At 50.5% G+C, this 24,074-nt stretch overlaps 1 protein-coding gene across 2 annotated transcripts; it reads right to left on the bottom strand.

The window, feature by feature from the left end:
- Positions 1-11,207: 11,207 nt before the first annotated feature.
- Positions 11,208-23,720, bottom strand: LOC146797329 (serine/threonine-protein kinase pim-1-like). 2 transcript variants are annotated; one of them, XM_085624336.1, is made up of 6 exons: positions 23,497-23,720; positions 16,313-16,413; positions 15,512-15,562; positions 14,478-14,841; positions 13,888-14,064; positions 11,208-13,404 (listed from the first exon to the last, which is right to left on the bottom strand). In XM_085624336.1, exons 1-6 carry the CDS (start codon positions 23,579-23,581, stop codon positions 13,253-13,255), a joined length of 930 nt encoding a protein of 309 aa, XP_085480462.1. In that variant the 5' UTR covers positions 23,582-23,720; the 3' UTR covers positions 11,208-13,252. The 2 variants fall into 2 exon arrangements, with proteins under 2 accessions (XP_085480462.1, XP_085480461.1); XM_085624335.1 differs by lacking the exon at positions 23,497-23,720 and adding an exon at positions 17,423-18,941.
- Positions 23,721-24,074: the final 354 nt, after the last annotated feature.

The raw sequence follows: 24,074 nt of genomic DNA, 5'->3' as shown, positions 1-24,074 counted from the left end.
AATTCAGCGGTACTGATTGGTTGCTGAAGATTCTCAGGCGGTGGCAGCCAGCTGATGCAATGATGGATGGAAGAAACAGGACTGCTGACGGGGTCTCAGTTTGCGAGGTATCCCATGCTCCCACAATGCTCTTCCCTGCAGTGAGGTCACCTAGCGCTGCACCAATAGTGTGCAAAGGAACTGATGCATCAGAGCAACTTGGCCTGACCCTGGATCACAGCAGATTATTAATGCAGCAAGCAGAGCGGTGAGACCCCAAGGTGGGATCTGCCCCTTAGTGCTGCGTGAGTGAAAACATGGACTGCACTGGGCTGTAGTCAGGTTCATCTCTCAGTCACATGCTCACTGCTGGGGGCAGACACGAGTCCTTACCCGTGAAGCATGATCTCACCACTGTTTTTTATAGGCGTGCAGTTTGCAATATGTACATCCACATGTACAGAATATCAGTAGGTTCAACGAAGCAGACTTTGTGGCAAACACAAGCCTTTGAGATTATATGTCCATGGGTGATCGATTGTGTACTTTAAATATATTCTATTCCATAGGCGTGATTCGCTTCTGTCCCAGTATAGAGACTCCACTTAGATTCACACCGCAGCTACTTGCAGACCTAGATTAGATTAGATTAATAGCTTGTAAAGCGCCTGGTTACTCCAACGGAGTGTCCTCGCACTAGGAATTCTTCCTCTCAGTAGAGCCCGCCCTTGTCCTAAAAATATTTTAGCACCAATCTACCTGGGACGACCGAAAGAACCATGTTTTGAGTTTCCTACGGAACAGCACTTCTGAGGGCTGCATCCTAAGGTACAGCGGCAGTTGGTCCCAGACTTTGGCTGCTAAAAAGCTGAAACATCTGCCTCCTAAGCGTGCCCTTTGAACTTTAGGAACTGTCAGCTTTGCAGAACCCTCAGATCTCAGGTTCCGAATAGGTCTGTGCCGGGTAGGTAGAGGCCGAAGATAGCCAAGGCCATTCTCGTTCAGAATTCGATGACAATAGCACACAGCTTTAAAAAGCCTTGGGATGTTCAATGGTAACTGGGCTGCGGCATTCTGTACTCTCTGCAGCATTCTCATACTACTTTTGAGAATGTTGCAGTAATCCAAGCGAGATAGAATCAGAGCCGGAATGATGTCAGTAGGCCAAAGCAAGTGCCGGCCAAAACGGATACCTGTTCCACAAAAGAAAGGGTATTATCAACCCGTACTTCATCTTAGGTTTGGGAACCAGGGTCTGACCCAATCCTTCCGGCCACCAGATGTGAGACGAAATGGAGGGTTGTTTCCCAACCACCGTAATGCCAGCTTTGCCTGCATTTAGTTGGGGGCAACTGAGATTCGTCCAATTGGCCAAGTCAAGTAAGCGAGCTTTGAATTTAGGAGCGCCTCTACATCGTTCTGTTCTAACGTGATAATCAGCTGAGTGCCATCAGCATAAGACACCAGCTTCAACCCATGTTTTAAAACTATGTCCGCTGGTGGGTGCATGTACATGTTAAACAGCGTAGGGCTAAGTGCAGAGCCCTGTGGAACCCCTTGTAACAGGGGTTGAATTTACGACTTGAAGTGCCATTGTAGGACTTGGAAGGATGCTTGATCCATTCCAATGTCAAAGGTTGCACATCTGACTCCGACATTCAACAGCCGTTCCAGAAGAAGGCCGTGGGATACTGTGTCAAAAGCTGCACTTAAATCCGGCAGGATCAGTGCTGCTCTCCTGCCCTCGTCCACTTCCGAGGCTGAGAGTAAGGCCGATTCAGTACTATATAGAGCTCTGAAGCCCGATTGTGTTTCGTGGAGTACATGATTTTCTTCCATAAACTTGGTCAGTTGAAGGTTAAGAAATGTTTCTGCTATTTTAGCAAAGAAAGGTAGCAGTGATACTGGTCTCAAATTTTCTGGGAGCGCGGGGTTCAGAGAAGGTTTCTTCAGTAAAGGGACCACCATTGCGCGTTTCCAGTGGCTTGAGGCTTGCCCAGAGCTGAAAGATAAGTTCAGCGGGTTTGTAAACACCGGCGCAATAGCTTATTTCCCTCGTAGCAGCATGTTTGGGGGGATGATATCCGTGGGAGAGCCCGATTTCACTTCTGAAATGAGCTGCTGTATGTCTCTTTTGGTTGGTGGTAGGAAAGTAAATAACCCTTTATAAGATAATTCATTCTTAGGGGAAAGAATTTGAAATTTCTGCTGGCCTCTGGGAAAGGGGCATGGATTTAATAGATTTCTTCCAAAAAGAAGCTAGCTACTTTATTAAAATAATCCGTACATGACGGCATCACTGCTGTAACACGCTCCATGGAGGTAAGTTCTTTAACTATACGGAAGATGTCTTTAGGGGCGTCCCTCACGGATTCAATTTTATGTACATAGAAAACCCGACGTGTTCTCCTAATCTGTTTGTGATAGTGTTTTAGCGCTTCAAGGTATTTTAGCTTATCCTCAGGTTGATAATTCGTCCTCCAGAGACGTTCAAGACGTTTACATTTGTTCCTAAGCATTGCTAAGTCCTCTGAGGACCATTCTGCTGAGGAGTTCGAACGAGAACTGTTACAGAGTTTCAGAGGTGCTAAGGAGTCTACTGCCTCCTTTATCCAAGAAGACATTTGTTTGCTAGATATCTGAGGGGAAGCCTCCAATTTCGGAGTGCTCTTTGTCAATTTGGCCGTAAAGGTATCTGTTGCGACCATTTCCGGGTCCAATTTGACACAGTAAGCTGTTTCGACTGGCCGAAAGCTTTCCGAAGATTCCTGATCTTAAATGAAAGGATGGCATGATCAGACCATACCACAGGTGCGAAAGCTTCCACCTGCGCGTTATTTTAGGAGATATTATCTAGGGCGTGACCCCTAATATGCGTAGGGGCATGAAATAGCTGCACCAGTCCTAAGGCCAGTAGTCCAGTTGTGAACTCCAAGGTTTCTAGACTACCCTTGTCGTCAAAATGTAAGTTCAAGTCGCCTAGGATTACAAAAGGGGCATAACGATTGGCATAGGGAGGTAATATCTCTGCCACGCTCTGGAAGGGCCCGGGTGCCTGTAAATTAGGAGGCCAGCCGCTGAACATTTGCTATTTAAGGACAGAGGGAAAATTGCCGCTTCACACCCTGAAACTGGCAATTCAGTCATTTTAACATGGAAGTCCTTTTTACAAATCACTGTTAACCTCCCACCCCCCGCCCCCGCGAAGGTCCATCTATCCTCGTAATCGCAGATCCCTCCGGTAACGCCTCCAGAATGACCGGAGCCGAGGGACCATGAAGCCAGGTTTCAACTAGGAACAGCCCTACTGGCTCTTGGTCAGCCAATAGCTCACAGATTTCATGTTCTGTTTACTTAGAGACCTACAGTTTAAAGACATGCATAGTGAAGAGTTAGTGACCCTCACGCTCTTCCCTCCCTTTGCTGCAATGCTACACGCTGGCATTGTAAAGTCTGGTGAGTGAAGCCATGTGATATGTTGTGACTTGTCAGGGGTCTACCATCGGGTGGCACTCACGAAGCCTCTATAATAATAATAATAATGTGATATCTAGAGCGCATAGCTACTTCATTTGAGGTGTCCCAGCGCTAGGTAACAGTGTGGACACGCCTTCATGCAGTTATCAATACTCCCCCCCCCCCCCCCCCACACACCCTGAACAAAAAAACACAGGTTTCATGTTTTTTTTCTGAACAGTTCTTCCGACTGAGCCTGGCAAATTGCTACGGGCAATAGGGCAATTGTGGTATTGCCTTTAGACCAGTTAATGTCAGGACACGGTACTCAAGTGTTTTCCTTGTGTGCAGTATTCCAGTGTTTCCCTTGCGTTCAGTACTCCCTTGTGTGCAGTATTCCAGTGTTTCCCTTGTGTGCAGTATTCCAGTGTTTTCCTCGTGTGCAGTATTCGTGTTTCCCTTGTGTGCAATACTCCAGTGTTTCCCTCGTGTGCAGTAGTCCAGTGTTTCCCTTGGGTGCAGTATTCCAGTGTTTTCCTCGGGTGCAGTATTCCAGTGTTTTCCTCGTGTGCAGTATTCCAGTGTTTTCCTCGTGTGCAGTATTCCAGTGTTTCCCTCGTGTGCAATACTCCAGTGTTTCCCTCGTGTGCAGTAGTCCAGTGTTTCCCTTGGGTGCAGTACTCTAGTGTTTCCCTCGTGTGCAGTATTCCAGTGTTTCCCTTGGGTGTAGTACTCCAGTGTTTCCCTCGTGTGCAATACTCCAGTGTTTCCCTTGTGTGCAGTATCCCAGTGTTTCCCTTGGGTACAGTATTTCAGTGTTTCCCTCGTGTGCAATACTCCAGTGTTTCCCTTGTGTGCAGTATTCCAGTGTTTCCCTCGTGTGCAATACTCCAGTGTTTCCCTCGTGTGCAGTAGTCCAGTGTTTCCCTTGGGTGTAGTACTCCAGTGTTTCCCTCGTGTGCAGTATTCCAGTGTTTCCCTTGGGTGTAGTACTCCAGTGTTTCCCTCGTGTGCAGTATTTCAGTGTTTCCCTTGTGTGCAATACTCCAGTGTTTCCCTTGCGTTCAGTACTGCCTTGTGTGCAGTATTCCAGTGTTTCCCTTGTGTGCAGTATTCCAGTGTTTTCCTCGTGTGCAGTATTCGTGTTTCCCTTGTGTGCAATACTCCAGTGTTTCCCTCGTGTGCAGTAGTCCAGTGTTTCCCTTGGGTGCAGTATTCCAGTGTTTTCCTCGGGTGCAGTATTCCAGTGTTTTCCTCGTGTGCAGTATTCCAGTGTTTTCCTCGTGTGCAGTATTCCAGTGTTTCCCTCGTGTGCAATACTCCAGTGTTTCCCTCGTGTGCAATACTCCAGTGTTTCCCTCGTGTGCAGTAGTCCAGTGTTTCCCTTGGGTGCAGTACTCTAGTGTTTCCCTCGTGTGCAGTATTCCAGTGTTTCCCTTGGGTGTAGTACTCCAGTGTTTCCCTCGTGTGCAATACTCCAGTGTTTCCCTTGTGTGCAGTATCCCAGTGTTTCCCTTGGGTACAGTATTTCAGTGTTTCCCTCGTGTGCAATACTCCAGTGTTTCCCTTGTGTGCAGTATTCCAGTGTTTCCCTCGTGTGCAATACTCCAGTGTTTCCCTCGTGTGCAGTAGTCCAGTGTTTCCCTTGGGTGTAGTACTCCAGTGTTTCCCTCGTGTGCAGTATTCCAGTGTTTCCCTTGGGTGTAGTACTCCAGTGTTTCCCTCGTGTGCAGTATTTCAGTGTTTCCCTTGTGTGCAATACTCCAGTGTTTCCCTTGCGTTCAGTACTCCCTTGTGTGCAGTATTCCAGTGTTTCCCTTGTGTGCAGTATTCCAGTGTTTTCCTCGTGTGCAGTATTCGTGTTTCCCTTGTGTGCAATACTCCAGTGTTTCCCTCGTGTGCAGTAGTCCAGTGTTTCCCTTGGGTGCAGTATTCCAGTGTTTTCCTCGGGTGCAGTATTCCAGTGTTTTCCTCGTGTGCAGTATTCCAGTGTTTTCCTCGTGTGCAGTATTCCAGTGTTTCCCTCGTGTGCAATACTCCAGTGTTTCCCTCGTGTGCAGTAGTCCAGTGTTTCCCTTGGGTGCAGTACTCTAGTGTTTCCCTCGTGTGCAGTATTCCAGTGTTTCCCTTGGGTGTAGTACTCCAGTGTTTCCCTCGTGTGCAATACTCCAGTGTTTCCCTTGTGTGCAGTATCCCAGTGTTTCCCTTGGGTACAGTATTTCAGTGTTTCCCTCGTGTGCAATACTCCAGTGTTTCCCTTGTGTGCAGTATTCCAGTGTTTCCCTCGTGTGCAATACTCCAGTGTTTCCCTCGTGTGCAGTAGTCCAGTGTTTCCCTTGGGTGTAGTACTCCAGTGTTTCCCTCGTGTGCAGTATTCCAGTGTTTCCCTTGGGTGTAATACTCCAGTGTTTCCCTCATGTGCAGTATTTCAGTGTTTCCCTCGGGTACAGTATTTCAGTGTTTCCCTTGTGTGCAGGACTCCAGTGTTTCCCTTGTGTGCAATACTCCAGTGTTTCCCTCGGGTACAGTATTCCAGTGTTTCCCTTGTGTGCAATACTCCAGTGTTTCCCTTGTGTGCAGGACTCCAGTGTTTCCCTTGTGTGCAGCGCTCCAGTGTTTTCCTTGTGTGCAGTTCACCAGTGTATTCCTTGTGTGCAGAATTCCAGTGATTCCAGTGTGTCCTGTCCCCGTTTCTGTCCAGACTTCTTGGACTACATTTCAGGATTCCTTGATCGGCATATTTCCAGTGCTGCTTCTTAACATCTGGTCATGTTTTTTCCAACAGCCCTCCTGCCATATTCAGCTCTTCATGCCAGATTCCCTCTGTCCTCTCTTGTGTTTACGTTATTGGCACCAGTGAGTTCTTGCAGTCTCTCACTCAGTGCGCTTCTTCCATAGGAGCTGCCGGGTGACCTCCAGGACACGGAGTGCTCCTTGCCTTACTCTTGGCTCCTTCTCTGCTGTAGGCCGATCACATTCCATGGAACACACAATCTATACTTTATTGTAGTTTGTCTATGGATCATCAGGTTTTGGGTTCTCCTCCTAGTTTGTCTTTTCAGGAGTTACACAGTTCATGGCAGGTGTCCGGATCGCAATCCATTCCAACCTACCCCGGTCATCATCTTCTGTCCGGTCCTCTTCCAAGATTTCAGGTATTCCCTTGTCTTTACTACACCCTTCCTCCTAAATGACCCTGTCCCCAGAGACGGGACGCTCTCCCTAGGGAGGGCGGAGCTACAATAAAATTTCAGTGCGATTCTGCGGAGTTCCGCGAGTCGGCAAAATTCAGCATGTTGTGCTGCTTTTTAGCACCGGGAGCTTGTTTCGTGCTATCAAATCAGTACTAACAGCACCACATGGCGCGCCAGAGGACACAGCTTCTTTATGGCGCTCTAGTAGATTTTCAACTGGAGCGGCAGCTGTCTCAATGCGAACGGCTGTGACTTGCCGCGACCACCCGCATTGAGAAATATCGCTGGGAGATGTTCTAGCACCTGAAAATCACGCTAGGGGATGCAAATTCTCGCTCGCACTCGCCAACTTAATGTGTGAGAAAAACTGCCATGTGGCAGTTGGTGGGAATTTGCCGGAACTCTGAGTGGGCAGAATTCAGCGTTTTCCGCCAGTGGATCTGAACTTTTCACCCACCCCTAGCTCTCCAGGTTCGTCTAGTCCCAGTTTCAGCAGCAGTCCTAACCTGCACAGGTGTTGTCCCACAAGTAGAAATAGTCTACAAGTGTAGTAGACCGCAGCAATACACATCGGGACATGTAGATCACCAGATCTTCTGGCTCAGAGGCGTTAGTGCATGTGCAGTGGATCATCCTTTCGCATGGAGGTGGAAGGGATCAGATCTTCCACGACTGTGGGGTGCCTTCCAGATCCTGGGAGCATCCATTTAGATGTTGATCTTGAGGATGGATAGTTTGAAGAAACGCGTCTTGAGAACCAAAGTGGAATGATTCTTATTGCTGTGGGAACAAAATCACCAGTGACTGAAAGATGGATTTCAAGTAGAGTTTGGGGGTGAAGGGTCAACTTGTGTTCTTTTTTACTTTCTATAGAGGGCGGACTTAACTAACTTTCAAAGCACCCCAGAAGGTGCCCTGTGAAAGAGGGACCTTTGATTTCCTGACAGAGGCATTAGGGTGTTCCTTGGCAAGGAAGGTGCCATCTGCTAAATTATTCAGCTTTAGTAGTAGTAGGGCAGCAACATGGGAGAGGAGGAAAAACATGGAGGCATGGTGTGTGGCAGATGCAACACAGGGGCATGGGTTGAGAGAGGCATAACAATAAGTAAGTAATCTCTTTATTGCTCGATTAATAAAAAACCTTTGCAGAGGCATACCAATAGGGGTGGGGGGGGGGTAAGCAGACAGTCAAGAAAAGGGGAGTACTGGGGAAGCAAAAGGGCAAGAAAGCAACGTAGGGCAGTTAGAACAATCACATGGGTGAGAACGCAATGGGGAGAGTACCAGAGCACACGGGTGACAGACAGCAACATAGGGTGCAGGGAGAGAGAAGTACCAGAAGGAAACAACTGGAAATCAAACTAAAATGGAGTGCTTAACCAAGAAGTAACAAGCATTGGCATAGCCAATAGGTCTCGCCTTTGGGACCTTATAAGTGTTTAGCCATGCAACAGTTGCATAACTAAATACTTATAAGGTCCCAAAAGCGAGACCTATTGGCTATGCAAAGCGGCCGTGCGGCCACGAAAGTTAAAGTGATCGCGATCAAACATCAAAGCGGCCGTGAAACCGAAAGTAATCGCGGTAAAGCGCGCCCGCGCACTGTAGCTCTAGGCTGGCCTGGTAGCACTTTTTGGAGCCCTCACAAAAAGTCTAGCCAGTCCAGCGCATGCGCTGGGTCAGGCGAGACCTAAAAAGTAGTGTTTCAAAAACTGAAGCAGTGGAAGCACAGAAGCCAGCCAATCAAAAGAGATGGTAAAGAGGCTATGCTCTATGGGAGGAACAAATATAACAAACAAACCGGGACTGAAATAAGCAAGCAAATGAGTGACATGCCAGCCAACCAATGGGCTGCTATCAAGCCCCTCTATGTTCACAATAAGCCTACGTCTTGTAACAGACAACACATGCGCTGCCTAGTAGGCAAGCTCTAACCAACGGCTTTTTGTGAGTTTCGGGTATGTAGGGATGCTGGTGTGTGTCGAGGTGGGGGGGGGGGGGGGGGGGGGAAGAGAGAGACTGTCTCCGTCTCCTCTTATGGGAGCGGCAGGATATGGCTGTATGTAATTTTTGTTGAGCCAGGCTTCAGTCTGGTCATCAATGAACAGAAGCTTTAGTGGAGAGGCCTCAGCAGCAGGAGAGTCACATTGGAGACTGTTCCAAGGGGACCATGGCTTGCTGCGTAATGCCCATCGTATGAGCTGCGCTCTGCCGGTCTGGATGGACGCCTGGGCATACTCGACTGCTCACCACCTTCTCGGTCGGACTCCTCAGAGCACACGCAATGGCTGCTGCACATTTCCTCTTCCACATGTAGTTCTTTGGCTGATGCACGGTGGAGCCCTCAGAACATAGTTAGTTGCAGGATGCCCGTTCATTTGGGCTGCCATGCCATCTTTAACAGGAGGGGGCACAGGCAGTTCGACTCCCTCTAGTCCTGCAGGGCAATAAAGGAACGGTGGTATGCAGTGCTGCAGGGGGGGCAGGTGCTTCTAGCAGCAATGGTCTTGAAAGGAGCTGGTGTGGACCCAGTACCTACAACAGGTCTTTCCTGGTTGTAAAGTCCCACTGGTTTACCACCAACCTTCAGGGCCCCTTTCCCCTCTAGAGGTAGAAGACTTCCATCTAAACTTACCTCTGCATCCATCATTTCTGCCCGCTTTTACTGTAACACTCCGCCCTGACCCCATCGAGAGAACCAAGAATCAACATTTACTCTACTTGAGAGAGTACACCTCTGCACCAACTCGGAGAAGATTAAAGGCAGAGCTGGACATGTCCAGGTCCGAACCAGGCAAACAGATCACACAACCCTGCAGGTGCTGTACCCCACCAAGTGACACCACACCAACCCCAAACTCCTCCCATAACCCCCAGGATGTGACATTAAAACCCTGGACTGGACGATCTTCTCCGGTAGCACAAGAATCTATGCACCAGATTGGCCCAGACCACCCAAAAAAGACCCAAGCGCCGCATCTCTGCAAACTCAGTAACTTGGGAGTCTTTTCAAATCAGGAGTCTACAAATGTCCTCTATAATAGATTTTGCTCAGAGTTTACAAACTTGATTGCCACACGTCCTCAAGATGCTTAAGCATGGAGGCCATCCCTAGGGTGCTTACTTGACACCTGCTGCCAGCCAGGACATGCACAACCAGACATAACGTGGGGGGCGAGGATAGACCGACAGTAGTGTTGTCAACAGCAGAAGATCCGAGCCCACTATGGGGTCCATTTCAAGTTTGGGGGCCGCAAAAAACTGTTTAATAATGGTGGCCACATCCCCGCCCAGTGTCCTGTTGCCGGGTCACATTTAATAAACAATTTCCAACAAGAAAAGCCTCTGGAAAACACTGTGGGATGATGCAACCCCGCGTGGTCTGGACACCCACTAATACCGGGACCCAGTCATTACGGAATGCCCATTTTAGGTGCTCATGGGAGGAGTCTTCATCCACGCCTCCAAGTTTATGACCCCTGGGGATCGAGTACGCAAGCCCAAGCGCACGGTTACAATATTTGTCAAATCAAGACCAGTGCAATGCATAGAACAATTCGAAAGGGTTTCTCGTGTTTAAATCGTCCTTTCTTGAGTTGCTCCAGCTTTGTAGCAAGCATGAGTGCATACCTTCTCTAGGGGTGGGGGGGGTATGGCCTTCTCTAGGGGTGTGGGGGTATGGACTTCTCTAGGGGTGGGGGGGGTAACAGAGAGAAGGAAGAGAGATTGTCAACTTTTGCCCAGTCTGTTATTGATTCCTGCTCCGTGGTCACAGGTGGGGCCGCGATCGTGGAGCAGAAATCCACCACGGGGCCAAAGGTAGATTTCCGGGTTAAGAGTGAGCGGGGAAATAATCCATGCTCCACCCACCACTCCTGAGGGCTAGTGCGTCCCGTTTCCTTCAGCCGCTCTCTCCCCAGGTGGGGTCAAAACCCGCTAGAAGCCAGGAAGAATTGTGAAATAGCTGCAGGGACCCTGAAAGTGTGTAGTTTTCAAAAATGTACACGTTTGGGAAACTGGGGCGAATGATAGATGGGAGGAAAGTAGTTGCTCCCTTCCGGTTCCAACTTTCCATCACAGAAAGGAGTTTAGGTCAAAGTTTGACGGTTTAGTGGACTAATGGGTCCACTGTAGGGTTCCGGGTTCGGTCTTATGGTCACAGGTTCAAACCCAGCTGGTCCACTCAGCCTTTCATTCTTCCGAGGTCGATAAAACGAGTACCACCGAGTTGAGTAACAAGCATCTGTAATTCAGCCCCAAGATACCCTTTGGGTTACCGTGTGCTTTACGAAGAGGTTTGCGAGGGCTTCTAGGAAAGAAAACCTCAGGATAAACCAACCACCAATGCACATGGCACAGGTGGCGCACTCCATTTCAACACTTCTCCAGCCAAGCACACTATGCGCCCTAGAATCGGACGTAGTATAGTCCGGTTCACAAAAAAAAAAAAAAAAAAGATACACAGAAGAAAAAAAAAACTAGACTTTTTATAAGACTTAGATGTTGGACAGATCACGTCTTTAGGCATAAAACAACCAAAGCTCCTGAAATATAAAAGAATTACACAAACACAAGTGGTATAAAAAAAAAGTTTTAATAAGAATCAGGAACACCATAAATAAACTGACAGGAACTGCATGATGTAACAAAAGATTCTCATAAATATGGATCACATTTAAAAACAAACCCAACATTGTTATAAATAACTCATGTTTTACACGCCATAAATCACTAAAAACGGTCTGCAACAGAGCAACAACTTTTGAAAGACAGGGGAGGAAGGGAAAAAAAAAAAAAAAAAAAAAAAAAACAGCATGTGAACTACCTGACCAACTGAAACGAAGTATTTAACATGTAAAAGTTCTTGTACCCTGGGAGCCCCCCCTTCCAGCCATTGCTGTGCAGGAAAGGGCGGGGGAGACACTGATAAGAGTGCCCCAAGAAGCTGGGTACACTGGCATAGGTGGGTAAAACAGGGAGGTTCACCAGATGTGCAATAGGGTCTGTGCCCCACCAGTTATTCACCAGTAGATGGACCACGGATCTGACGGAATGGCAGTGCAACCAGAGGCCGCAGGTACGGCAGTATACATGTACATGTGATACAGGACGGAACACTGGGTGCTTGGTACCCTTATGATTGGGCAAGGGGCAACAGCAGCTATTGCTTGCAAGCTGCATTCCCTGCCAAAAAAACTGCCCAAATAAATCAAAGTTCACCTCAGTTTGAATGCATCCACTGATCCCTGGCTCATTGTGGCACATTCATGGGTAGTGGGTGCAATAATACGCATACACCTGTAAACCCTTCCTCCTCACTGCACAGTCCGCCAGGTCTGCAGTGGGCAGAGAGGCCTGTCTGGCTCACCGGCCGCAAGGAATGGAGGAACATTAAGACTTTAAACTTCTCCAACATTGGCCCTTCCATAAATGTTTGGGCTGCCCCCTTACCTCGGCATTCACGGCAGCTGGCACCTATGGAAGGGGCCAACAGAGGACCCTATAGGTAGACCAGTAATGGCATACATGCCCTTGGTAGAATGTTGACAACTTCTCCACCCCCACCTTCTAGAACCCCTGCTCTATGGGTGATAGTTCTCCGCAGAACTTTACACCCCTCAAGACAGTACAGGGGTTCTGGCAGAAGACGGCGCTTCCAGCCAATTTGGAATGGAGGTCTCTAATGCTAAGTAGAACAACACCGTCCCCATCATGCGGTTTACCGCAGAAGTCAACACCTCCCCCCTCTGTACCCCCCCCCCTCCCAAACTCAGGCAAGTTGAGACAATCTCCAACTAAAAGGTTTCTCCCTGAGATTTTGTTTAATAAAAAAATAAATTAAAAAAAAATGTAGCAGCAATGTGCTTCTGGAGATCACACCCACCCTAAAAAAACAAAAAAAATAAAAATAAAGTATGCAGCTTTACATGACAGCAGCATCATCATTATTGGCACACACCGGGCCAATGTGGGTGAACATCATATTTGTGCTTCTTCAAGGAGCAGTCCTTTGCTTTTTGGGAGAGGACCATCCCAGCATTGTACAAACGTGCAGGCACAGTATCGGAAGCCATTTTCAGGCCTTGAGGCAGATTGGTGCAAGTTCGCACCCTCGTAACGTTCAGCGGGCCTTCTTTGTCCCTGCAGCAGGAAAGCCCACTCTGAAATGTGTTGCCTGGTCCTACTTTGTAGACGCCGGCTCAACTAAACAATCCATCCACTCAAACAAATGAGGTCATACCGCACTTTTATCTTGATATGAAGGGACCTCTTGCCCCAAGTCTTGGCGACCATGGCACCTTCAGCCCTCAGATACCCCTGACAGAGCTGCTCAACAGGGCTTGCCCACAGTCCATCTTGTGCGGATTCCTGTTGCTGTGTTTTCTACACCATAGAGACGATCGGTAGGCCACGCTGTGGCTCTTGCGTGGCTCGCACCACCGTGGAAACCGGCATGTGTCCCCTACACGGAAGTGGTTCTCCACCACGTGCAGTCTACGTGGCTTCCCACAATCCCCAGATGTCTGCAGGCGACCCAGTGCCATGATCAGTCCACACGGCGCCCTTCGGACGCCCAATCCTTAAAGCCCTTTGTGGCTCCTGGTATGTCTTATGTCCCAGCATTACAGGCACTCCTGGCTGTTGGTGGCTTCTTTGGAGAGGTTCAGCTCTGCCAGTGACTTTCCAGTGAGCCAGGGGTGAGATAGGATCTGCTCCACAGACGGCCTCTCAGACGGGCGTTTCGATAGGCACCATTCCACGAGATGCTGGCATTCTGTCAAGCAATAAAGAACACGCAGGTTAGTAAAGGGAGTGCCACCAATCCTGCACTGCTGGTGGTGGGCGGAGTCAACTGCGCAAGAACGTCAGTGTAGAAGATGCGGGGCCGACCACATTCTAATGGACCCGGGTAAACCAGTCACAAAGAAAGTAGGACAGGGTACTCCTCTTGACCCCCTCCCCGCAAGGATAACGCCTACCTGAACCAATGGCTGCTCCAAGAACACAGTGGCAGACCTGAGACAGTCTGCCTTACTCAAGTGCGGTCCCATCGTCTACACTACATCAGTTTTAGACCCACCCATTGGCCGGCTGTACTATTTTATGGCGGCCACTGCAAGGATGCATTAGTCAAAATTAGCACCCTGACCAAATAGTAGGAACGTGGGCAGCTCACATGCTTCTCTGCAGGAAGACCAGCCCTTAACCCCCCCCTCAAACTACAGCACTCCCACACAAGAGGTCTCACTGAGCTCACCTCGCGTCAGCCGGCATCGGTACTGGATCTGCCCCTGTAGGATCTCCTCGTCGTGCTCGAAGGGGATGTCCCCACAGACCATGTCATAAAGTAAGACGCCGAGAGACCAGACCGTGGCCGAGCGCCCGTGGTATCGGTGGAAGCGAATCCACTCCGGCGGGCTGTACACGCGGGTGCCTGTGGAGGAAGAGGGTATTCATATGAGCTTCCGGGTCAACCATTGCAACATTATCCAGAACATCCATGCCAACTTATGCTAAATCACTGCCCCCCACCCTCAAAAACATAGCGCTAAAGTTATCTGCACAAGAGAACACATTTCCTTAAGTAGGACACTGGGATTAAAACCCATGCTTCCAGAATAGCACAGGCGCAGTAAGAAATAGCTGGATGGTTAGATTGGAGGGGGGCAGGGGGGGCTGAGGCCGCTTTCCTAGAGCACACTGCAGAGCTGTTCTACACCATGGCAGTTACGCTTGCTGCATTCTACTGCACACGCTTCTAAACTCGCTTGCTTCTAGGCACTGGACCCAATGGGTGAGCAGCTCTTGAAAGCCCTCGCCCTCTCACTGTGCGGCCGCCAGACTCACCATCGAAGTCCGTGTAGACGGTGTCCCGGAGCAGCGCCCCCGAGCCGAAGTCGATGAGCTTGAGCTCGGCCGTCCGCAGGTCCACCAGGATGTTCTCGTCCTTGATGTCGCGGTGCACCACCCCGCAGGCGTGGCAGTGGCGGACGGCGTCCACCACCTGGCGGAAGAACTTGGCGGCCAGCTCCTCGGAGAGCGGGCCCCGCTCCGTGATGAAGTCGAAGAGGTCCTGCACGGGCTCGGGCCGCTCCAGGACCAGGATGAAGCTGTCGGAGCGCTCGTACCAGTCCAGGAGGCGGATGATGCCGCGGCAGCCGGAGGACACCTTCTTCAGGAGCAGGATCTCCAGGGGGACCGCCACCCCGTTCTGTGCGGGAGAAGAGGCAGCCGGTCAGCATTCCATTCCACACATTTACAGGCAACAGGTCAGCATTCCATTCCACACATTTACAGTCAACCCTACTAAGGCAACCGGTCAGCATTCCATACCACCCTTTTACCTTCAAATCTAAGGCATCCAGTCAGCATTCCATTCCACCCCTCTACCTTCTACCCTCTTAAGACAACCGGTCAGCATTCTATTCCACATCTGTACCGTCAACCCCACCAAGGCAGCCGGTCAGCATTCCATCCCTTTATTTTCAAACCTACCAAGGCAAGCGGCCATCATTCCATACCACCCTTTTACCTTCAAATACAAGGCATCCAGTCAGCATTCCAATCCACCCCTCTACCCTACTAAGACAACCGGTCAGCATTCCACATCTGTACCGTCAACCCTACTAAGGCAGCCGGTCAGCATTCCATCCCTTTATCTTCAACCCTAAGGCAAGCGGTCAGCATTCCATCCCTTTATCTTCAACCCTAAAGCAAGCGGTCAGCATTGCATTCCATCCCTTTATTTCCAACCCTACCAGGGCAAGCGGCCAGCATTCCATTCCACCTCTGTACCGTCAACTCTAAGGCAGCATTCTATTCCACACATTTACAGTCAACCCTACTAACCAAGAAGCGGCCCCCCCCCCCAGCAAACTTACCATCTGTTTGTACTCCCCGATCCGATCCTTGGCCACGTGCTTAATCGCCACCTAAAACAGGACCAAAAAGTACACTTAGAAGGGGACCCAGAGTTCGAATCGAATACATTTAAAAAAAATGTAATGCTCGTGGACAGTCTTGTATTCAGTTAAAAGTGAATACAAAAGGTATTCACATTATGCAGTGTTCCGTTTGTGATAAGGAATTTAGGAACCGGGCAGCCAACGCAGTGAATGCCTACAGGTAGGTTATGCCGCCAGGTGTTCCTGGTTTGGAAGGGGTAGCAAACTGAAAGATTCATCGATTTCTCCCGTAACTAAAACTTAGAGTAAGGGGAGGGTGCCACGAAGTAAGAGGCCTGCTAAGTCCGAGTAATTAACGTGTGCGCAATTATGCAAACGTGCCATTTGAAGCAAATTTCAGTGTGAAATACAATTTGTACAAAAAAAACCACTGCAAACAGCTGTTCAGGTTAGGTTTCTACTATGAACTCTGTGCAATTATGAGATGTAACGGCGTAATTTTAAGGGTTGTGCATAGCAAAAGAAATGCAGGACTACCAGAATTACAGTCTACGGTTGACAATTAGCATTAGAGCCGTCTGCTATGCTAGAACGCCAATTAATTCCTTTCTAGGGGCAGATAATTTAGCTTCCCTCCAACTGTTAATGTTCCATTCGAGAAAGCACTGTGGATGTGACTAACAAATATGATATGGCTGCATTATAATTAACTAATGCAACAAACGTAAGAATGAGACAAGGCCCCGCAGGATGACCAAGTGATGAGAGTTCACTCACCGGTAAGTCATCGCTGAGCCGGACCCCAGAATACACCGTTCCAAAGCCACCGCTTCCGATCACGGAGCCCACCTGGTAGCACTTCTCGAAGGGTTCCTTCACTGCAAGAGAAACATCACAAAATGTCAAAAATATTCAGTGTATACAGAAATCCTGAAACAAGCCGTATAGCACGAGACAAATGATGTCGTCGGGCGCGCTGCTTTGTACTATATAAGAAAACGGAAAAGACGGAAGGTGGACTTTATTTGCCTAGGGTCACCGTGTGAATAAGCAGAGACGCCAGGATTGGATTTCAAGCGCCTCTGCGTGAAGAGAATACGTGCAGAACACCCCACTGGGAAAACCGCTGCATACAAGCAGGACCCGGTCATTAAAAACTGGAGCAAGTGGTCGAGCAACATACCCGTGGCTAGCCCATATAAGAAACTAGGTGGTCACCGGGTGTGTGGGGGAGGGGCAACCCCCGCGTGGGCACAACCAGTCATCCCTGGTGGTCTCAGCCTGGAGGGAGGATGCCACTCAGGCCAACAGTGGGCGGAGCTCAGCCCTCCACCGCCCCCTCGTGGACACATGCGGTACTGCAGCTCAGCACCAGCGCATGGAGACCACCCTACCGATGCCGCCCGCCCCCAACGTAAAGCTTCCTAGCCAGTGCCGAGCCCCCGCCCCACCTTGCCCAGGCACCCCGTGCAACACCGGATTACAGACTAGCGCACCCCTCATGAGAAATATAGCATGCATGTAGCAAGGCAATGGGATTTAATCGCATCTGCTTCTAAAATCTTTAGTGGGGGCGCACTCTTGACTCACAATTCTATTGCTAGGATATGAAATGCACAAAATTACATAAAACATTATATAGGTGCACCCCCCTCAGGGACCACCCTTTACAGAAGCAATTAATGCCCCGAAAAATAATGCACAAGTCTGCAACAGAAGACCTCCAAGGAGTGGGTGCATGACCCCCACCCCCGGACAAAACTGGACTACCCACCCCGTCTCCTAGATGCACCTCCAGGAGACATGCACAGCAGCCCCACGGAGAGATAGCACTCCCTGGCTCTCCCCCGATCTAGCAGAATTGCACCGGCCCGCTCCCAACCTTACCTGCCGGGCAGGGCCCTGGCGCGGGCGGCAGCATGCTGGACTCCTCCTGTCGGTAGTGGAACTGCACGAGGCAGGGCAGCGCGTGCGGGGCGAGCAGCATGGCGGGTCGGGGCGAGCGAGCGGAGAAGTAAGCGCGTGGTGCTGGCGGTGCGATCTCGTGCAACAAACCCACGCGGCTGCAGACCTCGTGCGCTCACCCGGCTGCTACAAAATAATGCTACAATTCATTATCGGGCGCCAACCAATGGCAGCGCCGCGCCAACTACGAACAGTGGCTACACCACCCCGCCCCGGCCAATCAGCGCGGAGCAAGGCGCGGCCTTCGTTTCCCGCGCGGTTTTGCGAGCCCCCTTCCGTGACGTCAACAATGGGAAGCGCGCGCTGCCATTGTGTGGCCTCGTGGGGGCGGAGAATTCCTGGGTTCAGCCCAGGACTCGGGCCCGCACCGGCCATCTTGCGCCCCTCCCAGAACTGCCCTGCACACGTGCACTGATTGTTGCAGTGCAGGGTCTCCGGAATGGTGCCCGAGGGAATGCACGTTACAGTGCATGCATGCCTGCATCCTCGAATTTCAACCTACAGATGGACCATTTTGCATTAATGTCTATTTCTGCACAGCCAATCACTAGAAATGAACACAGATAATTACAGCCCCGGGATGCTTTGCAGTGGCAACTCCACTTTCTCGCAAAGCAATTCATGCAGTGCACGCGACTGACCACTGCAGTTCAATGCACCCAGAAATGCGCATTTCAGACAAAAAATTCAAAACGCAATGCAGATTTCTGTGCATTTCGAAGGGACACTGGGTTGCAAACTAAGTTGCACGTTACCAGAAATCGCAAGTTCGATTTTCATGGCTCAGTACAAAAAGTAGTGAAACGTTTCGCTGAAGTTTTTCACTTAAACTTCTATGTGCGTTTTACATAATTGTGCCCCCACAGCTAAAACTGTCTATCTAGAATTGTAAAGAAAATATTAATAACTGATCCCCAAAAATGCCAATGTATTTCACAAGAAGCAGACGGGGAATTAGGCCTGGAACGTCATGTGGCGTTTTGCCCATCGTTCGAAGATAAATATAATGACTGCAGTGAACCTACTCATTAGCCCCCAAATGCCCCTCGTTTTCACTTAAACTTTGGCTCCTGTTTGCATGTAAATGTCCACTATTGGCATTTAATCGCCCTTCGTTTAAAAGTGAAGTAGTGGTAAACAAGCCTGTAGCCCTCGTGGGAAGTTCCACCACTTGCCAGGTCTTGTGATGTTCTCAGTGACTGCTCAGCGTCCCCCGCGGTAACTCACTCAAGGCTCACTCCCCAGGCCTCCCGTGGCAAGTTTAACACAATGGCCTTATACTGTAAAAAGTGAGATTACTGCACACTGGTATTTTCACGACGGAGGTGACATAATATCAGGCCACGCCCACTCACTTTTATTGTGCTGCATTCCTAATGCCAATCGCATTGTCTCACCTCCCCTCAAAACGGCACAGCTTGAGGTTCACTCTTAATTGAGTCTGTCTTAATTGCTTCCTTGATTGGGCGCGGGAGGCGGGGGGGGGGGGGGGGGGAGCGGGGAAGAGATTCCACTCGTTTTTCATTAAATCACCAACGTTTTTCCAAATCCCTTCCACGCATGCATTTGCCTGCGCCCTTAATCACTGCCCAATATTTGTTCAGCCTCCCGGCGAATATGCAGTTTAAAGGCGCCAGTTGCTGTGTCTCACCCCCCCCCCCCCCCCCCGGTTGGTTTTAAACTGCCTCCTCTCCCAATCGTGTGTGACAAACATCCGACCACACAGACAATTGGCGCGCACACATAAAAACATGAACTGATGCTTCCAATACTGTGCCACACAAAGGGGCCCGGTGGAAATATATTCAGCTCATACTTTGTAAAGTTTCGTTTTCTAAAAAGGGAAATTCTCATTTGACCTTTGGAAATGTTCCCGCCCACCCTTGCAATACAGCCCCTGCTGTACTCCGCATTTGTGTCCACGCCCCCCCCCCCCGCTAGTATGCAGTGTCTGCCACAATCTCGCCATCATCTGTCCCGGGGAGTGCCCGTGTTTACTCCCCATTATCTGCCCCAGCCTGGCTGCGAGCTACTGATGGGACCGGTCAGCCGGCAGCCCCGGGCCAGCGCATACCAGAGCTGGGCGGCTGCTGTCCATGAGTCTGAAGGGAGAGGCCACCGTTTGAAGCAGAATAATGCCATGGGCGTGACGAGTTGTTTTTGTACAGTGCTTGAAGGCCCACTGCAAAAGCCAAGCGCTACATCACCGGACGGTACTTTTAGCACATGTAATGAGGCCTCATCACCTGTTGCAGGCCGGTGGGCTCTTTGAAAAGAAGAACCCGCAAGAGTGGAGTTTTAATCATGAATTGCGCGTTAGCCGCCAACTGTTGCCGTTCAAGCTGAAAGGGCCAGTGAGATTCCATCTTCAAAGAGAAGTATCGACCCCACACCCTCTCCTGCAAAGCACCCCCAGGCGCCCTACAAAGCCGGACCCCAAACCTCCCAGGCCCATATGCCGCATTCCGCAGTATCTGGGAAAACAAGCCGCAAGGCGCGACAGCTGACGTGTGCAAATAAAACACACGACTGCCGCCCCAATGTGATGTCCATGCGAGCGCTTCGCATGTGTCCCGTGGGACGTCTGACCAATCACAGGACCTGGTGGGTTTTTGTCGGTTGAATTTAACCCCGTGGGACTGGCTATCCACCAGAGCAGGTTTCGGATCAAAAGTTTGTTTTTACAGGAAAAAAAGGCCCGGGTCGAAGTTGTGAAATCCTCGTCCAAGCAGCGAGTGTGAGCTCTGAAGTGTGTAAGCCTCACACACAAACAGTGACTGTGTTCCGTAAGGTGTGAGACACACACAAAGACTGTGTGTTCCCTGAGGTGTGAGATACACACAAAGAGTGAGTGTGTTCCCTGAGGTGTGAGACACACACAGTGTGAGTGTATTCCATGAGGTGTGAGACACACACAAAGAGTGAGTGTGTTCCCTGAGGTGTGAGACACACACAAAGAGTGAGTGTGTTCCCTGAGGTGTGAGACACACACAGTGTGAGTGTATTCCATGAGGTGTGAGGCACACACAAAGAGTGAGTGTGTTCCCTGAGGTGTGAGACACACACAAAGAGTGTGTGTTCCCTGAGGTGTGAGACGCATATTGGTGCCCTGTACTATGAGGTGTGGGTCTCACACCCCCATTGTGAAGCTCTGTTCTCTGAGGTGTGAATCTTACACCCAGAGTGCGAGGTCCGGGTGCCCCCACCCTCCCCCCAGAGGCTTGCCTCACTTCGGGAACAAGAGTGAAACGGCCCCGGAGCGGGTGGACAGCCGTCGCCCTGACCCGCCACAGGGCTAATGGCCGCGGCACTTAAGGCCCTGACAGCAGCTATGAGTTACTGATTTACTGGGCGAGTAAAAATACCCCACGGCCTGCCGAGCGTCAGCGTAAATCTGCTGACACCCCTTCCTCTGGTTACACGGCCGAGGAGGGGGCTTGACCCCTGACACCCTTTAATGACCCCAGGAGGGGAGAGGGAGACACAATTTGGGTATCTCCTTTTATTGCTCCCCGGGGCCCCGGCAGCTGTCCTGTCGGCCCCAAAAGGCCATCAATATCGACAGGTTAATCAATACCCAGCAGCTGACACTACAGCACGCGATGGGGGAGGGGCCGTTCTGGCGCAGAGGGGCAGCCATGCGGCCAACATCCCACGCAGGACGGTACTTCTTACAGAAACAACTCTTCAATGCCTAACAGCGTCTTATCGCAGCAGCAAACTGTCTTCGGAGCGCTCCAGCCCATGGCAGACCAAGTCATGCCATGGAGAGACGGGGGGCATACTGCACTGGGTAACAACAATAGTAATTAGCGCAATAAAGCCACCAGACTGGCAGCAAGCGCTATAATAGAACAGCAAAATAACTGAATTATAATTGCTTTAAATTACTATGAATTACCTCCGAAGTGTAGAAATAAAAACCTTTTTCAGATGGTGCCACCGGGTGGCGCTGCAGGCCACGGGTCACGGCTCCTTTGCACAACGCGCCTTGTGGGAACCGCGCCTTTTAGGGGCCCAAAGAAGTGCACAAGACACCAATGAGGTCCGTATTCGAATGTGCGCAAGAAACTGTTCTTTCAGCGCCTTAAGTGACGTGCAAGAGTTTCGCGACACGCTGTACAAACGTGCGTGCTACCTGTCTACATGTCCACGTGCCACACTGCCAACAACCGTTCACGGCGAGTCCCTACTACTAATAAACAAAACGAAGTGCTCCGATATGCTCCTTACTGTCTTCTCGCTATGAACACCGGACATATTACTAAGTTTTTTGATCGACCTCGGAAGGATGAAAGGCTGAGTCCAATCAGTGGCCACCCACCGAGTGGCCTTTTCCGAGTACACTGGTGCCCTCCCCGCCCATCCTCAAAGACATCCTTTAAGCACGAGTAGCGACCAGCCGCGGAAGCCCACCCAAAGACACTCAGGGTGGTAGTGTCACGGGGGGTGGGGGGGGTTCGGGAGGGATGGGGGGACTTTAATCGGAGATGGTCCCAGGAGGCACCGCGGTGTCAGATGAACACTTTGCATCCGCCGCAAAAACAAACACTCAGCGCTCCCCCTTTCAGCTACAAAGTCGTGATTCCTCGGCGATGAGTCACCCTGGCTGTGAAATCTTCCAAAACCAACCTCTCACCCAAGAATGTTCCACATTCCTCTCACAGTGCCTGGGAGCAGCTGCTGGGACGCGGTCCGCTAGCCGCAAGCCATCTGTGGGCCCCGGGCCCCTCGACCCAGACTCATCGGCCCCTGACACGACTCCCCTTAATGTGCAGGGTGGCTGGTTGCCCCCCACGTCCTGACTGTGGATCCAGAAGCTGGGTGCGGGAGCTCCGTGGCAGAGAATAGTTTCAGCAAGGCTGGCTCCATCTTTCATCTTCTTGAACATGATCAAAATTAACTCCACTGAGTTGGGTAATTACAGCAAAAACACAGCCCTCATTTTATCAGTCTCAGAACAGTGAAAAACTGAATAGGCCATGTTAGATTTACAGAGTTTGGACTTCAGTTCTCACAGATTAATTCCTCTTGAATTCCCATTTCCCAGTCTCCCCCAACGCGCGCAGCCTCAGAAGGGGTCCAGGCCAAGCTGCTCCATGCCAACGCACCCCATTTTTGACAGACGCGAGGCATGCTGGGATAGTGTACTGTCAAGTGTCTGTGGTGCCTTCAGCCACTCCTGGCTTGACATCTAACACCACTATTTTTGCTTGGGCTGTCAGCCCTTCGTACAATGTTAAAAACAAACTACAAGTCCCAGAAGGCAACGTGCCACTGGCTGAGAAACCAGGACTGCAGACCTTTTGCATAATCATCTGTCACGCGTTTCCCTGTTGCATCCCTCCAGCACTCTGCACCCACCGGCGCTGGGCCCTCTTCTCTGTCCTGCACATCTGCACCCCCTCCCCCACCCCCGACTTGCAGGCAGGTCAGCGCTTTATATGGCACAGAGATACACATGACCAGTCCCTTGACGGTTATGCGGCAAAGCACCCATGAATGTCCAAGCTGTATATTGGTCGTTACATAACCAGTCATTTTTAGCCAAAGGAATAATTCCAAACACGTTTTTGGGGGGGTTGCCTTTCAGCCTTCCACTGCACGCTTTAAACTGCACTCCAAACTGCACTGCAAGTCACATTTGAACCATGCATCCTTGTCCTGCAAAGCTGGGCGCAGAGAGTCAGTACTGGACAACTGCTGACGGTGCGCATTATACATTTACACATATAAAATTGCATCAGTAAATACATATTTGTCGCATGCGCGTGCAGCCTGCCTGCTTTGGGGGCACCGCCTGTCGCAGAGGTCCGAGTGCGGGGTGCAAGAGACAGGTTAGGATCTCTGCTGGGATGGGAAAGACCTCCACCCCTCCCCTCGAAACCGAGGTCGATAAAGGGAGTGCCAATACGGGCTATTGATACTTTAATAGCGCTATAAATTCAGAAAGCTGTGACCGCAGGCGCTATGTGGGAAGATCAGGCAGCACTTACCGACTGGTAGCTCCTCCTTGGATAAGACGGAGTTGATGATGTAGTTGTGAAGTTTGTGTTGGTAGATGACCTGCACGGTGGACATGGTGGCACGTCTCCAGCTCTAGTAATCCCTGGGTAATGTGGGCGCTATGTTGTGGGCGCTGTACAGTCAGTCCGTCCGGTTCCAGCCTCCCCTTGCTGCCTCTCTCAATGCTGCCTGCTCTGACACTGACTGCTGCTTCAAGGACTCCGCGTCTCCTGCTGCTAGGAGGCTCCGCCTCGGCCAATCACAGGCCTGGGGCTGGGAAGGGGCGTGGCATGGGTCAATAACAAACCTCTGTTTGTTCCCAATTCCCAGCCTTACTGGTGCCAGGCTGGTGGGCGACCTCCCTCCACCCTGCTGGTGCCAACCTTTCAAGTGAAACCACCCTAAAGAATACGACTTACACTCGCCTTCGCACCCCACCACTACTGATATTTAAAACCCTACAAAGTTCCGACATCATGAAAATCTCAGGTCTGACATCAGCAGGCGAAAAGTAGTCCCGGGCAGCAGTTGGCACCGCTGCTGTTCTGCGAAGGTCGCCGCGGCTGAG

Source organism: Triturus cristatus, chromosome 9 (genome assembly GCF_964204655.1).
Source record: "Triturus cristatus chromosome 9, aTriCri1.1, whole genome shotgun sequence".
Classification (NCBI taxonomy): Eukaryota; Metazoa; Chordata; class Amphibia; order Caudata; family Salamandridae; genus Triturus; species Triturus cristatus.
Note: the sequence above shows the minus strand (reverse complement) of the source record. Positions and strands in the feature narration are given on the sequence as shown.